We start from the raw sequence: 16,015 nt of genomic DNA, 5'->3' as shown, positions 1-16,015 counted from the left end.
ACTCTTATACAACTTTCAGACAATGTTTGGTTGCAATGTTTACTGGAAACTACCTTATGTTTTTTTTCAGTTTTCTTTTGAACTCACTAGACCTCTCTTCAGACTAAAAGTTCCAGCCTCAAGACTAAAAATTCCAGCCCTTCTTCAGTTTTCAAATGGCCTATTTATAAGCCAAATGACCCAGTGCAGCTGAGCTGCCTCCTCCCCTACTTGCAGACTGCCCATACTCTTTTAAGCCCATGCCTAAGCATCTTTTGGTGCCAGCCCTTTGTTCCCCACGCCTGGTTTTGTTTAATCAAGAGTTATGGGCTCATTTTATTATTCATTTTAAGCCCCATACCCTTGTGTCTTGTTCCCCATTGGTATTAGTTAAATCCTAAATTAGTACCTTACTTGTCAGCTCATTTAAACTAATCTTTCTGTCCTTTTTAACACCCCAGAATACCCTTGTTAACCCTTGATTATTACTGCCCTGCCTATTGCAGCATCAGGGCATTTTTGAACTTCTGAGAGTTCAATTTCAGGACTGCCCTGGACTGAACCTTTTCAGTCATTTTTGCAATGCAAACAAACTCATTTCAAACAATGCTGGGGCATTCAGTCAGTGGCAAGGTTCAATTAGTCACGTGAAATTATTAGCTTATTTGATCCATCAATTATAGAGAACTAATCGACGACATTTATCAGGTCGAGTATACTAATTATAACAGGTAATAATCAGTCGCTCATATAAACAATACGTTCAGGGACCTAAAGGGCATCAAACAACTTTTGTTCAATTACTGGGGTCTATATGAATTAACTCATTTGACGACTAATCTAATTGACGATCACGTTTATCATGGGGTACATTCAGAATATAAACAGAAAACAATTGACCCAATAAAAGGCCTTTGACAGAGATGGAAGAAATCCGAATGAAAAATGACAAACTAACAAACAAACACAACGAAACATGCTGACAACTTAATTAGAACTAAACAAAGAGAAAGGAAAACTTACCGAAAAAGTTTGAAATCAAACAGACCCAAATCAGACTCAACTTTGACCATTTGAGGCCGAACAAATTTTAACCAGGGTGTTCTCACATGAGAACACCTTGGTTAAGATCCATTAAACCTCAAACCCTTGTTAAGACCGACCGGATTCCAAGGCTATTAGTGTTCTAGGCTTTGGATCTTCAGATCTGATTTTTGGGAGTTGTGGGTAGATTCGGACCAAACCAAGCTTGGTTTGGTCACGAGGAGGGTCAGGGGAGTGTCTGGTATGAAGATGGGGTAATTTGGCATAGGTCCGGGCTTGACTCAAATCTTCAAATGAAGATTCGAGACGAAGGAAAGTGATTCGAGGCAAATGGATAGCAGATCCATGTTCAGGAGAGTGAGGGGGACTTAGGGTGTTCAGGAGGTGGTCACCGGCGTTCGTGCCGCCGGGTTCTGGTGAAAGGGAAGCTAGGGCGGCTTGCTAGGGTTTGGGGTTTCAGTGTTTGAGCTTGGGGACGATGAAGGGGGGGTTCGGATAGGGGGCGTGGGGAGTGATAGAGGGTTTATATACGGAGTAGGGGATTGGATCTGAGCCGTTAGATCAGATGATCTCAACGGCTTGGATCTGATGGTGAGAAATGAGACGGGGTCGTTTGGTAGTTAAACGGGGTCGTTTGGTTTAAGTGAGGGGTTGGGTCAGACCGGTTATTGGGTCGGGTTTGAAAACGGGTTGCTGAAAGAGGTCCTGAGTCGTTAGATCGGCCTGGACGGACGGCTCAGATCAAACGCCTTTATACGGCGTCGTTTGGGGGGTTTGCCTGAGGCCTGGTTTGGACTGGGTCGGCTCGAATTGGTTTGGGCCTATTTTTGGTTTATTTTCTTGGCCCAAACCGTTTTCTTCATTCTTTTCTTCTCTTTTTTTCTTTCTTTCTTTTTTTTCTAATTTTTAAAACTAAGAATAAAATGAAGTTCAAGCAAACATTAATTTAACACCTAACATAATTATCAAAATATTTAAATAGATTAAATCGCACCCTAGAATATTTTTTGTGAATTTTCTTTTACTGAACGAATTATGGTCTAATTACCATGACATACACATTTTGTATTTTATTTAATAATGTTAAAAATAGCAAAATGGACAGAACCACACATGACTAGCAGCACGCGTTACGGAAAATTGAAAATTGTACAGCGAGGTCCTTTGTCACTATTTTTCTTTCGGAGTGACTGTCCGTGAAGCAAAAATCACGTGCTTATAGCCCTAAGGGCAAAGCCACTACTTCAACTGGCCAGTCTGAAGAGCTAGTAGCAGTAATGGCTCCTACTCAGCCTCCTTCCGCCACAACAGACATGGCCCAAGGACCCTCCACTTCTACAGCTCCAGAGATTCCTTCATCCACTGTATATCCTTTGACTGCCCACCGCCTAAACCAGACCCTTTCCAACATCAACAACTGGATGCAGACAACCACTTCTAAGCTGTCTGTACTAGCTACTTCGGTGGCAACCCAGTCAGTACCTCCTCCGCCACAGGTCCCACAGTCAGTGGAGGACACTCTGAAGGAGCTTCTAGACAATCAGAAGAAGCTAATAGATGCTATTGATTCTCATGACAAGGAATTGAAGGAGCTTGCCAGGGAGGCGAAGAAAATGAGAAAGTCTCGGGCTTCAAAAGAGTCGGTGAAGGAGCTAAGGGTGGAGGTAGAGAGGTTGAAGGCGGATCACTTGCCTCTGGATCTGTTATTGCATGACCCGGCTCCAGCAGCTCAGCCCCAGCCAGAGCAAGAGACAGAGAGGCCACCCAAGAGGAAGAGGGTGATTCCCCATAATGATGATGCTGTCATAGAGTTGGAGGACCTGCAAGGAGATTCCTCTAGCTAGCCCCAAATTCCAGTACAGGCCCAGGACTCAGTCCAGGCGCAGGTCCCGGTGGAGACACAGATCACGGGGAGCCAGTCATAGGCTCCCGAGCAGACAGAGGACCCCGAGACCCAGACTCAAGACCCTATGCAGACTGAGGGCCAATAGGGAGTTTCTTTTTTCTCTCTTCCTTATTTTGTGCTTATTTTGGTTAGTTAGCATTGAGGACAATGCTAACTTTCATTTGAGGGGGTAGCCCTATTTGGATGACTGTATATATGACAATATGTTTTCTTTATGCTTTCTTTTTACCTTTGGTGTGTATATAACTTTATCATTTTATTGTGCTTTTCGTACTTTTTACTTTTGGTCTGTATATAAAGTTATGTTCTTATGTATATATTCATTCTCCCTATTGTATATTCGACTAATTCCCCTCTTGTATATATTCATTTTATTTTTCATATTTTTCCTTTCATAGTTTCTTATTTTATTTTTGTAGCTTCTTGTTTTGAGTTTTTGCGTGCAATAAGCTTTTGGTTTTCTTAATGCCACGGTTCTTTTCAAAGGTGAAAATTGTGTGAACCGGGTAGCTCTTCCCGATGATGGATGGCATGACAACCTTCTTAAGGGTTTGAGTCTGTTTTCTTTTTGCTTTTTTTAGTAGCTAGTTGGTAAGGGTTCCTCAAGCAAAGTTTCACTTGGGCCTAATATATTTTCCTTTGATCCTATGATCAAAAACAAATTGTTGTGTATAGGATGGTGAAAGTTGTGACCTTGAGACTCTTGTGTTGGCCGATAATCATCAATTGGTTTTTTGGGACCATTGTGTTGCTCAAATCTTAGCTAAGGTTATTGTGCCCCCCTGACTCTGTTTCTTTAGCAATCCCATAGCTCGTATGGTGAGAATTTGAATTGCAAGTCTAAGTCCCGAGCCATTAGTCTAGAACTTGCCCTTAATGTTTGTCTAGGCAAAATCCTAAGTGTAATTTGACTTGAGATGTGATTATAGGTTCTCCTTGATCCGAATGATGTCTTGAACAGTTCCATAGCCTACCAATGATAATATCCCTAGTCAACCCTTTTGAGCGTTGGACCTTTTTCTTTCAAAAAAATCACGATACAAGCCTTTACCCGTTCCCTCTATTGGCACCCAATCTTTCCTTAGCACAAAGCAAAAACATAAGTTTGGGGGGAGAGACGAGGAATGCAACAAAGTGGTAAAAGGTACAAAATGAAGAAAAGGAACGACAATGAAAAAGAAAGAAAAACAAAAAGACAAAAAGAATGATCAATGTAGAAAAGAATGAAGGGATTCAATAAAAATAAAAAGATGAAATATGTGGAAAGTTGAGAAACGAGAAAAAGTTTGAAATGAACAAGAAAGAGTGACAGTGTGTCTCTCTAACCCCTAAGAAAGAAACAAATGACTTAAAAAGTCAAGTGAATGTATGCCAAAATGAAGCAAATGAAGTGCTAAAGGGAAGATAGAACTTACTTAGACCAAACATTTCCTACCTGAACCAAAAGCCTTCACTATATTTACACAAAAGTCCTATATGATCTTGAGTTGAATGAAGCTTACATTAGTGGTGACTCACATAAGGGGTAAGCTTATGATACTTAGAGCCGGACTTGTGACCTTTCTTTGAGAGAGATGAACGTGTTTTCACTGTCCTCGTTCTGAGTGCTACAATCTTAAAGGTGAGGTTTGCTTAGGGAGAGTTGAAGATGTATGAGTTTGGGGTTCCACAATGACCAAAGTAACTGAAAGAGTTTCTTTGATGTGTTGAGTCAACTCTTGATGCTCTTGTGTCGCACTAAATACATGGTGCTTAAAAGAGTGAATGTTAATAATTCATTTGAATTAAGGGCAGTTGTTAGTCCCAATTGATGCTAGATGAGGTCACTTTAGTTCAGCCGAATTTTCTTGGATTTACTCTTAAGGGGTGAGTCTTATTTTGTTTTTTTAAGGACAAGCAAAAGCTTAAGTTTGGGGGTGTTGATAACTAGGGATTATGGTGCATTTTATACTCCCTCTTACTTGAGTTCTGATTGAAAATGTGTACAAAATAGTCCCAAAGGCTTACATGTTGTACTTGTTTACATGGTTTGGTCAACAAGGTGACAATTAGTCAAAATCAGCTAAAAAAGGAGTGGAACATGCACAAGTACCAAGAACAAGTCCAAGCACAGTACAACAGGTCCAATGCGGCTGCACTCCATTCTGTGCGATCCGAAGTGAAGAAGTTCAGAGAGGTTCTCATTTCAGACGTCAAGCATTGCAGCCGCAAAGCATTTCATGCGGACCGCAATAGACTCAACGCGGTCGCACTCGATATTGAGCGGTCCGCAATGATTGAGTTCAGAGAGTTGAAAATTTGGAGCTTGATTCCAATGCGATCCGCGATCCTTTTTGTGCGGATCGTAATAGAAGCCACCGCAGTCGCGGTGCATTTTGTTGCGGTCCACACAAAAAGGACCTCGGACCACATTGACATTAAGCTCCAAATCTTCAACTCTCTGAACTCAATCATTGCAGGATTGGGGATTTTGAGAGAGATTTTCACCTGGGTGTTTTGGGTAACTAATTTTTACTCGATTTTGATTAATTTCCACGAATTTATGCTTAAATTCATCCTTTAAATTCGAATTTGGGGTGAAAAATTGGAGAAAAGTTGGAAAAGTTCCTAGACCTAACTATTGAGTTTGGATCGATATTTTGATGTCATATTGGAGTAATATCTATATATATGAACTCGTGAGAGTATATGGTTTCCGAATTTATAAATTTTACCCGATTCCAAGACGTGGGCCCGAGGGTTATCCTGGTCATTTTTTTAATGTTACGTATTAGCTTAGAATTAATTATTGGAATCAGCTACTTGAAGTTATTTACATTATGCAATTGAATTGAATAGATTTGAGTCATTTGAAGTCGAGTACTCGTGGCAAAAGCGTGATTTCGAGTTGATTTTGAGCCGGTTCGAGGTAAGTGGCTAGTTTAACCTTGTGTGGGGGAAGCTCCCCTTAGGATTTGGTATTGTTGACATTTGAAATGCTTTGTACGTGAGGTGACAAGTGCGTACTTGTGCTAATTGTTGAAAATTCATTTTCATTAAGTAACTATAACTGTGTTTCTTTTCCTGTTTATACTACTTGCAATTTAAGCCTACTATTAGCTTTGGAAAACGTGTCTACTTGACTTAATTATTTTACTTGCTCAAACTGATTTATTCGAATTATGTGCAGCATGCTAGGTTAGAAATACTTGTTTTACTTTGTTATGAAATTGGATTGCACTGAATATTCTTCGTGTTGTTGTTGTGTGTTTACTTTGGGACTACGGGACGGTATCCCGGTAGATCCCCCTGCATGTTTACTTTGGGACTACGGATTTGTATTCTGGTAGATCCCCCTGCACATTTACATTAGAACTACAGGACTGCACCCGATAGATTCCCCCAGTACTAGATATTTACATTTGGGACTACGGATCGAATTTTGGATAGATCGCCGCGCATTATGAGTTAGACTACGGGACTGCACCCGGGAGATCCACTGAATATTTATATTTGGGGACTACATGACGGTATCCTGGGAGATCCCTGGTGGTTATCTCTGTGTTGAGCTGTATTCCTTTCCGTGATTATTTTGTCTCTATTATAGTTGTCGTTTTTTCTATCATGTGTTACTTTTCACTGTTGCACTTAATTATACTGTCTTATTCTATACTGTTATACCTTGTATTTCATTAATCTCAGTAGGGCCCTGACTTTCATCGTCACTACCCGATCGAGGTTAGGCTTGACACTTGCTGAGTACTGCTGTAGTGTACTCATGCCCTTTCTGCACATGTTTTTCATGTGTAGATCAGGTACTTCCACTCAATCTTATCATTCTTGAGTCGAGACGCTTTTGTAAAGACTTTGAGGTATATCTGCCGCGTCCGCAGATTGAGGAGTCCCATTCTATTTTCTCTTCTAGTATAGCCCTTTTTTATTTTTCCTTTTGATAGACATGGGGTTTCGGATTTTGGTAGTGTTAGGTTGAAATTCTTGTACTGTTATATGTTAGGCGGCATCTTAAATACTATTTCATTTTGTTATCTCGGTTTTTAATTATTTTCTTTCCGTAATTGTTCTTTTTTTCCGCATTTGTTATGCTTACCTAGTCGTAGAGACTAGGTGTCATCACGATAGTTCACGGAGGGCAAAATGAGGTCATAACAAGTTGGTATCAGAACTCTAGGTTCATAGGAGTCATAAATCACAAGCCGATTTATTAGAGTCTCGCGGATCGGTACAAAGACGTTTGTACTTATCTACGAGAGGCTGTGTAACTGTTAGGAAAATTCCACTTCTTTTGACTTTCTTGTCGTGCGAGATTCTTGACATCACCAATTCTAAACCTCTTTCTTCCATTCTCTCACAGATGGTGAGGACACGTGCCACTAGAGATGACTAGGCACCCGTGCCCCCTGCTAGAACCGTCAGAGGTCGGGGCCGGGGTAGAGGTCGAGGATGCGCCTATGGTGCAGCCAGAGCACCCACATTATCTGCCATAGAGGAGCCACCAACAGTTCCAGTCAATGTCTAGGCACCTGATACACCTACTGCTACTACTACTCCAGCACTTCAGGAGACATTAGCACAGTTCCTGAGCATGTTTGGTACATTAGTTCAGGCGGGGTTGATTCAGGTTGTACCAACTACTTCACAAATCGGGGGAGGGACCCAGACTCCCACCGCCCCCACTCCAGAGCAGCGAGTTCTCATTGGTTAGGGTCCAGGTGTCATGGCGACACAGCCTATGGTCTCAGTTCAGCGAGTGTTGAGCACCTCTCGCCGAGTAAAGGACATGTGGGTCTAAGAGAGAGAGAGGACATATAAAGTAAGGAGAAAGAGTATAGGGAAGCAAGGAGGCCTCGTAGACTGGAGAGACCCACTGGTGGTTACTTTGGAGGAAGAGTAAGGAATGGTAGAGGTTTTGTGGGTCAGCTAGCTCAGTTTATGTCTCAGATTTCACACAATATTTCAGGTGTTCAGGGGTCTCAGAGTACCCGTACCGCACGGTTCCCACTGCCACGTCCTCCCAGAGCTTGTTTTGAGTGTGGTAACACACACCATGTGGTGAGGGATTGCCCTAGACTTGGGAGGAATGCACCTCCACAGACTTCTCAGCCACATCGTGCCCCGTAGAGTTTTCAGGCTATGGTTACAGCTCCAGTTGCTACCCCACCTGCTCAGCCAGCTAGAGGTAGAGGTCGGGGAGTTAGAGGTCGCCCTAGAGGGGAAGGCCAGACCAGATATTATGCCCTTTCTGCCCGTACCGAGGCTGTCATCTCCAATTATGTCATCATAGGTATTGTCTTGGTTTGTCATAGAGATGAATCGATTTATTCAATCCAGGCTCCACTTATTCTTATTTTGCCTCGCATTTGGGTGTATCTCGAGATTCTTTGAGTTTCCCTGTTTATGTTTCGTTTATCGGTCGTGTGTGGTTGCTCTTAGTGGTTTTGAGACCAGAGTCGATTTGTTATTGCTCAGCATGGTAGATTTTGATGTTATCTTAGGCATGGACTGATTGTCGCCCATTATGCTATTTTTGATTGTCACGCCAAAACTGTGACGCTGGCTATGCCAGGTGTATTGTGAGTAGAGTGGAGAGGTACCTTAGGTCATACTTCCAGTAGAGTTATTTCTTTCCTTAAAGCTCAGCGTATGGTTGAGAAGGGGCGTAAAATGTATCTAGCTTATGAGAGAGATGTCAGTATTGATACCCCTACAGTTGATTCAGTCCCAGTAGTACGAGATTTTTCTAATGTGTTTCTAGCTGATCTTCCGGGCATGCCGCCCGATAGAGATATCGATTTTGGCATTGATCTGTTGTCGGACACTTAGCCCATTTCTATTCTTCTATATCATATGGCCCCTTCTAAGTTGAAGGAGTTGAAGGATCAGTTACAGGAATCGCTTGATAAGGGTTTTATTCGGCCCAGTGTATCACATTAGGGTGCTCCTACCATGTTTGTGAAGAAAAAAGATGGTTCCATGCGTATGTGCATTGATTATTGCTAGTTGAACAAAGTTACAGTGAAGAACCGGTATCCTTTGCCTCGCATTGATGATTTGTTTGACCAGCTTCAGGGTGCACGAGTGTTTTCTAAGATTGACTTGCGTTCAGGTTACCATCAATTGAAGATTCGAGAGCCAAATATCCCGAAGATTTCCTTCAGGACTCGGTATGGTCATTACGAGTTCCTTGTTATGTTGTCATTTGGGCTGACCAATGCCCTAGAAACCTTCATGCATTTGATGCACAGTGTGTTCCTGCCGTATCTTGACTCGTTCATCATTGTCTTCATTGATGATATTCTGGTGTATCTCGGAATCGGGAAGATCATGAGCAGCACCTGAGGATAGTGCTTCAGACTTTGAGGTGAAAGAAGTTATATGCAAAGTTCTCGAAATGTGAGTTTTGGCTAGATTCCGTGGCATTCTTAGGCCATGTGGTATCGAGTGAGGGTATTCAGGTGGATCTGAAGAAAGTGGAAGCAGTGCAGAGTTGGCCCAGACCATCCTCAACTATAGAGATCCGCAGTTTTCTTGTCTTGGCGGGTTATTACCGTCGATTTGTTGAAGGGTGCTCCCTTCTAGTGGACAGAAGAGTGTGAAGCGAGCTTTTAGAAGCTCAAGACAGAGCCCCGGTCTTGATATTGCCTACAGGTTCGGGGTTTTATATTGTCTATTGTGATGCCTCGAGGATTGGCCTTGGAGCGGTATTGATGCTTGACATTAGGGAGATTGCCTACGCGTCTAGACAATTGAAGGTACATGAGAAGAATTATCCTATCCATGATCTCGAGTTAGCTACTATTGTTCACGCCTTGAAGATCTGGCGTCATTATTTGTACGATGTGCATTGTGAGATTTATACTAATCACCGGAGTTTGCAGCATCTGTTCGAGCAGAAGGATCTTAATTTGCGCCAGAGGAGGTGGTTAGAGCTGCTGAAAGAATATGATATCACTATCTTGTATCACCCGGGCAAGGCCAATGTGGTGGCTGATGCTTTGAGTCACTGGACAAAGTGTTTGGGGAGTTTGGCTTATTTACCAGTCGCAGAGAGGCCCATGGCGATGTATGTTCAGGCCTTAGCCAGTCAGTTTGTGAGATTGGATCTTTCGGAGGCTAGTCGGATCCTTACTTGTGTGGTTTCTCAGTCTTCCTTGTTTGATCGTATCCGGGAGCGTCAGTTTGATGACCCTCATTTACTTGTCCTCAAGGACAGGGTTCTGCACGGTGATGCCAGAGATGTGACTATTGGTGATGATGGGGTATTGAGGATGCATGGTCGGATTTGTGTACCCAATGTTGATGGGCTTCAGGAGTTGATTCTAGAGGAGGCCAATAGTTCGCGGTATTCCATTCATCCGGGTGTCGCGAAGATGTTCCAGGATTTGAGGTAGCACTATTGGTGGAGGCGGATGAAAAAAGATATAGTTGGGTTTGTAGCTCGGTGCCTCAATTGTCAGCAAGTGAAGTATGAGCACCAGAGACAGGGTGGGTTGCTTCAGCAGATGGAGATTCCGAAGTAGAAGAGGGAGCGGATCACCATGGACTTTGTAGTTGGGCTCCCACAGACTTTGAGGAAGTTCGATGACATTTGGGTGATTGTGGATCGACCGACCAAGTCCACGCATTTCATTCCTGTGTGTACTACCTATTCTTCGGAGCGATTGACAGAGATTTATATCTTGGAGATTGTTCGTCTGCATGGTATTCTAGTTTCCATCATTTTAGATAGAGGTACTCAGTTCATATCACGGTTCTAAAGGGCCGTACAACATGAGTTGGTACTTGGGTGGAGTTGAGTACAATATTTCACCCTCATACGGATGGATAGTCCGAGCGCACTATTCAAATTCTTGAGGATATGCTCCGTGCGTGTGTGATTGAGTTTGGAGGGTCTTGAGATCAGTTCTTGCCATTGGCGGAATTTGCCTACAAAAATAGCTATCAGTCCAGCATTCAGATGGAACTGTATGAGGCTTTATATGGTAGGTGGTGTAGATCCCCGGTGGGTTGGTTTGAACCGGGTGAGGCTAGATTATTGGGCACTGACTTGGTTCAGGATGCTTTGGAGAAGGTTAAGGTGATTTAGGATAGACTCCGTACAGCCTAGTCCGGACAGAAGAGTTACACGGACCAGAAGGTTCGTGATGTTTCCTATATGGTTAGAGAGCAGGTTCTGCTTCGGGTTTCGCCTATGAAGGGCGTTATGAGATTCGGGGAGAAGGGGAAGTTGAGTCCGAGGTTTATTGGCCCTTTTGAGATATTGCGGCGTGTTGGGGAGGTTGCTTAAGAGCTTGCCTTACCTCCCAGCTTGGCAAGAGTTCATCCAGTATTTCATGTTTCGATGCTCCGGAGGTATCACGGTGATTCGTCGCACGTATTGGATTTCAGTTCAGTTCAGTTGGACAAGGATCTATCTCATGTTGAGGAGCCAGTGGCAATATTGGAAAGGTAGGTTCGAAAGCTGAGGTCAAAGAACATTGCATCAGTAAAGGTTAAGTGGCGGGGTTAGCCGGTCGAGGAGGTGACCTAGGAGACCAAGCAGGATATGCGCAGCCGTTACCCTCATCTTTTCACTACTTCAGGTATGTCTCTATACTCGTTCGAGGACGAACAAATATTTAAGTGTAGGAGGATGTAACGACCTGGCCGGTCGTTTTAAGAATTAATGCCCCGATCCCCTATTAACTGCTTTCTCCCTGTTTGTTTCTACTATTTTGATTCGTCGGGATGTTTGGTTTTGGGTGTTTTGGGATACTTAGTCCCTAAATGAGAGCTTAAGCTTTAGAATTTGGATCGTAGTCGGAGCAGTGTGAAGACAGCCTCAGAATGGAATTCCGTTGGTTCCGTTGGGTGATTTCGGGCTTAGGGGCGTGTTCGAATTGTGTTTTGGAGGTCCTAAGCTTATTTAGGCTTGAAATGCTGAAAGTTGAATTTTTGAAGTTTCCGGGTCGATAGTGAGATTTTGATATCGGGGTCGGAATATAATTCCGGAAGTTGGAGTAGTTCCGTAGTGTTAAATGTGACGTGTGTACAAAATTTCAGGTCATTCGGACGAGGGTTGATAGCCTTTTTGATCGAAAGCATAAATTGAGAGTTTTTGGAGTTCTTAGGTTTGAATCCATGGTTAATTCGATGTTTCGATGACTTTTAGGTGTTTTAAGGATTGGTATATGTTTGGATAGTGGTTTATGGCTTGTTCGTGCTTTTGGTTGAGGTCCCGGGGGCCTGGGGATGAATCCGGATGGTTGACGGGAAGTTGAGAGTTAGAGTGTGCAGCTGAAACTGCTGGATTGCTGTCATAACCGCACCTGCAGATTGGGGACCGCAAGTGCAGATCCCAGAACCTGCTGGGAGACCGCAGATGCGGCTAGATGAGGAAAAACTAGAAGCAGCAGGTACGGAAGTGTCCACGCACCTGCGTGACCGCAGATGCGGTGAAGAGGTCACATTTGCGGCAATGGGAATTTAATGAAATTCGTAGGTGCGACTTGGTCTTCGCAGAAATGTGACCATAGGTGCAGTCCCAGGGCCACAGATGCGGTTTCACTGGTCAGAAAAGGGGCAGAAACGAGGTTTTAGTTTCCAAACTTGGAAAATTGATTTGGTAGCTCGGGATTGGTAATTTTGAGGGAGATTTTCACCTGGGTGTTTTGGGTAAGTAATTCTTACTTGGTTTTGATTAATTTCCACGAATCTATGCTTAAATTCATCCTTTAAATTCAAATTTGGGGTGGAAAATTGGAGAAAAGTTGGAATAGTTCCTAGACCTAACTTTTGAGTTTGGATCGTGATTTTAATGTCGGATTGGAGTAATTTCTATATATATGAACTCGTGAGAGTATGGGGTTTTCGAATTTGTAAATTTTACCTGATTCCGAGACGTGGGCTCGAGGGTCATTTTGGTCATTTTTCTTAATTTCGCGTATTAGCTTAGAATTAGTTATTGTAATTAGCTACTTGAAGTTATATTTACATTATGAAATTGAATTTAACAGATTTGGACCATTTGGAGTCGAGTACTCGTGGCAAGAGCGTGGTTTCGAGTTGATTTTGAGCTGGTTCGAGGTAAGTGGCTTACCTAACCTTGTGCGGGGGAAACTCCCTTTAGGATTTGGTATTGTTGACATTTGAAATACCTTGTACGTGAGGTGACGAGTGTGTACTTGTGCTAATTGTTGAAAATCCGTTTTTATTAAGTAACTATAACTGTGTTTCCTTTTCTGTTTATACTACTCGCAATTTAAGCCTACATTAGCTTAAGAAAGCATGTCTAATTGACTTAATTGTTTTACTTGCTCAAACTGCTTTATTCGAATTATGTGCAGCATGCTAGGTTAGAAATACTTGTCTTACCTTGTTATGAAATTGGATTGCACTGAATATTCTTCGTGTTGCTGATGTGTGTTTACTTTGGGACTACGGGACGGTATCCCGGTAAATCCCCCACTGCATGTTTACTTTGGGACTACGGATTTGTATTCCGGTAGATCTCCTGCACATTTACATTGGAACTACGGGACTGCACCAGGTAGATTCCCTCAGTACTGGATTTTTACATTTGGGACTACGAATCAGATTTCCGATAGATCCCCGGGCATTATGAGTTAGACTACGGGACTGCACCTGGGAGATCCACTGAATATTTATATTTGGGGACTACAGGATGGTATCCTAAAAGATCCCCGGTTGTTATTTCTATGTTGAGCTGTATTCCTTTCCATGATTATTTTGTCTCTGTTATAGTTGTTCTTTCTATCCTTTGTTACTTCTCACTGTTGCACTTAATTATACTGTCTTATTCTATACTGTTATATCTTGTATTTTATTAATCTCAGTATGACCCTGACTTTCCTCGTCACTACCTGATCGAGGTTAGACTTGGAACTTACTGAGTACCGTTGTGGTGTACTCATGCCCTTTCTGTGCATGTTTTTCATGTACAGATCCAGGTACTTCCACTTAGTCTTATCATCCTTGAGGCGAGACACTTTTATAGAGACTTCGAGGTATATCTGTCGCGTCCGCAGACCGAGGAGTCCCTTTCTATTTTCTATACTAGTATAGCCCTTCTGTATTTTTCCTTTTGATAGACATTCCTGGAGTTAGAGCTTTTTGTGTATCTCTTAGCTTGTGATTCATAGGATTCCAGATTTTGGGAGTATTAGGTTGAGATTCTTTTACTGTTATATGCCAGACGACATCTTTAACACTGTTTCATTTTGTTATCTCGATTTTTAATTATTTTCTTTCCGCAATTGTTCTTTTTTTTCCCGCATTTGTTAGGCTTACTTAGTCGTAAAGACTAGGTGCCGTCACGATAGTTCACGGAGGGCAAACTGGGGTCGTGACACAACCAAGTCACCAGTTTTGGTCGAGTCATTTCGATTCATTGATTTCAGCCCGGCCAAATCGGTATTCCCCTCTCTTTTCTTTTGATTCTGTTGCTCTTTGTTTTTGTTGTTTTATTATTTATTACTTAGTTTTTATTTTTATTTTTTGTCACTGTTAATCCTGTTCCTCTTTTGTTTGAGATAATATCGAGTTGTTTAGGTTCATTGAGTTCAATTGATTAATGGCATAAGTTTAGGGTTATTTGTTTAAAAACCATTTAAGTCCGGATTACTTCTATTTTTGGGTGTTAATTACTGATTTATATTTGGTTGATGTCTTATGCTAGTTTTGGTCTAATCGGGATTCTGTGGTTATGGGCTAAGAAGCCCAAACCCAGGTTTTTTGTTAAGAGGTTAAATTTGAGGATATGACTGGGCATTATAGGAATTGAACTTGAGGGAATATTATGTACAACTGATTAAGAATGTTCTAGAGATAGGATAAGGGTCTAAGATGCAAATAAACTGGAAATTAAGATAGATTTTGGGGTTGAAATTGATCAATTTAAGAAGTAAAAGGGGGCAAAAACATATACAAAATAGCTAGAATGGACAGCTGTCCATATTCAGTTATAGAAGATGTTTTTTATTTTTTGAATTAAAAAGGAGCACATGGCAGAGTTAGCACCTATATTTTCTGGACCCTTAGTCTTTTCTGAATTTTCTTCTCCTTTAAGTTTAAAGTTAGAAACAAAATCTGACTCTTTTCGGAAAAAAAAGAAAGAAGAATCATCTCTTCTATCTTCTACTTTTCACTCGAAGTTTGGAGCAGTTTTCTTTGGATTTTTGGGTTAAAGCTGAAGTTTATTCTGAATTACTCTTTCTGCTACTATTCTGTTTGGCTGTTACACCTTCTCAATTACAGAGCTTTATTTTTGGTTGATTTGCTGTAAACAGGTATGTGGCTGAACATCTACCTGGCCCATAGGTTATATACCTGAAGTTATGAACTATCTGCTGCCTCACTTTCGAAGTTGTGTGATCATGAGTTTCAAATTTTGATTTTCTATCTCTGTTCTATTCTGTTATGTTGTCTTTAAGTAGTTTGAAGTTTGGTATTAAATGAATGTAATAAACACACCATGCATATATTGGAAAGTCTGTAATGATGTCGAGTGTTAGTTTGAATATGTGACTGTTAGTTAGAATTGTTTCATGATATATGTTTGAGTCGAATGTAACCCTGATATTTAGTTGTGATGCTCAAGTTGGAGTTGTTTAAAAGAGTTTTTAGGTGGAGTATTTGAAGAGCTTCTCAGATTTGAAGCTTTAAAAAATAATGATGCCCTTGCATAATATTTACTGTCAGATCTGAAGGCTGGTTGAAACTCATTTAATTTCATGTGGATATTTGTGTTAGAGGTAGTATCTCGCAGGTTTAGAACACTATTTGAGTCTCTTGAATTGTTCAGCTATCTTTTTGGGGTTATTATAGGGACTGCTAGATTCTGGGAGTCATCTTACAGTGATTTGATGGTTCATAACTAATTATTTGCAATGTTCATGGCCTGTAGTTCTAACTTTAGTTGCTATTGATCTCAAAGCTGAGATTGGTTGAAATTTTCCCCTAGGCGTAATATATCATGATTCGAGGATTGCATTGCTCAACTAATCTAGTTCAAGTTAACATCACTGTTTCTAATGGCATGTTAATGCAACAAATTAAGTCTATAATATAGTAATTCAGCATTTTGATCTG

General features: G+C 41.6%; 1 protein-coding gene across 20 annotated transcripts in view; it reads left to right on the top strand.

The window, feature by feature from the left end:
* The window catches only part of LOC104217447 (uncharacterized), a 34,962-nt gene extending 19,422 nt beyond the window's left edge, over window positions 1–15,540 (top strand). For 5 of the 20 annotated variants that reach the window (XR_011405364.1, XR_011405362.1, XR_011405363.1 and 2 more), the window contains 3 exons: window positions 5,768–12,580; window positions 12,922–14,338; window positions 15,214–15,540. Coding sequence is in view for 5 of the 20 variants with exons in the window: in XM_070168027.1 (XP_070024128.1) it covers window positions 2,301–2,867 (567 nt within the window). In the remaining 15 variants the exon portion in view is untranslated. Of the gene's footprint in view, window positions 1–1,550; window positions 5,430–5,767; window positions 12,581–12,921; window positions 14,339–15,213 lie in introns of those variants that run through there. The other 15 variants (XR_011405371.1, XR_011405376.1, XR_011405375.1 and 12 more) reach the window with 12 other exon arrangements.
* The last annotated feature ends 475 nt before the right edge of the window (window positions 15,541–16,015 follow it).

Source organism: Nicotiana sylvestris, chromosome 2 (assembly GCF_000393655.2).
Source record: "Nicotiana sylvestris chromosome 2, ASM39365v2, whole genome shotgun sequence".
NCBI lineage: Eukaryota > Viridiplantae > Streptophyta > Magnoliopsida > Solanales > Solanaceae > Nicotiana > Nicotiana sylvestris.
This window is presented reverse-complemented; position numbering and strand designations above follow the sequence as displayed.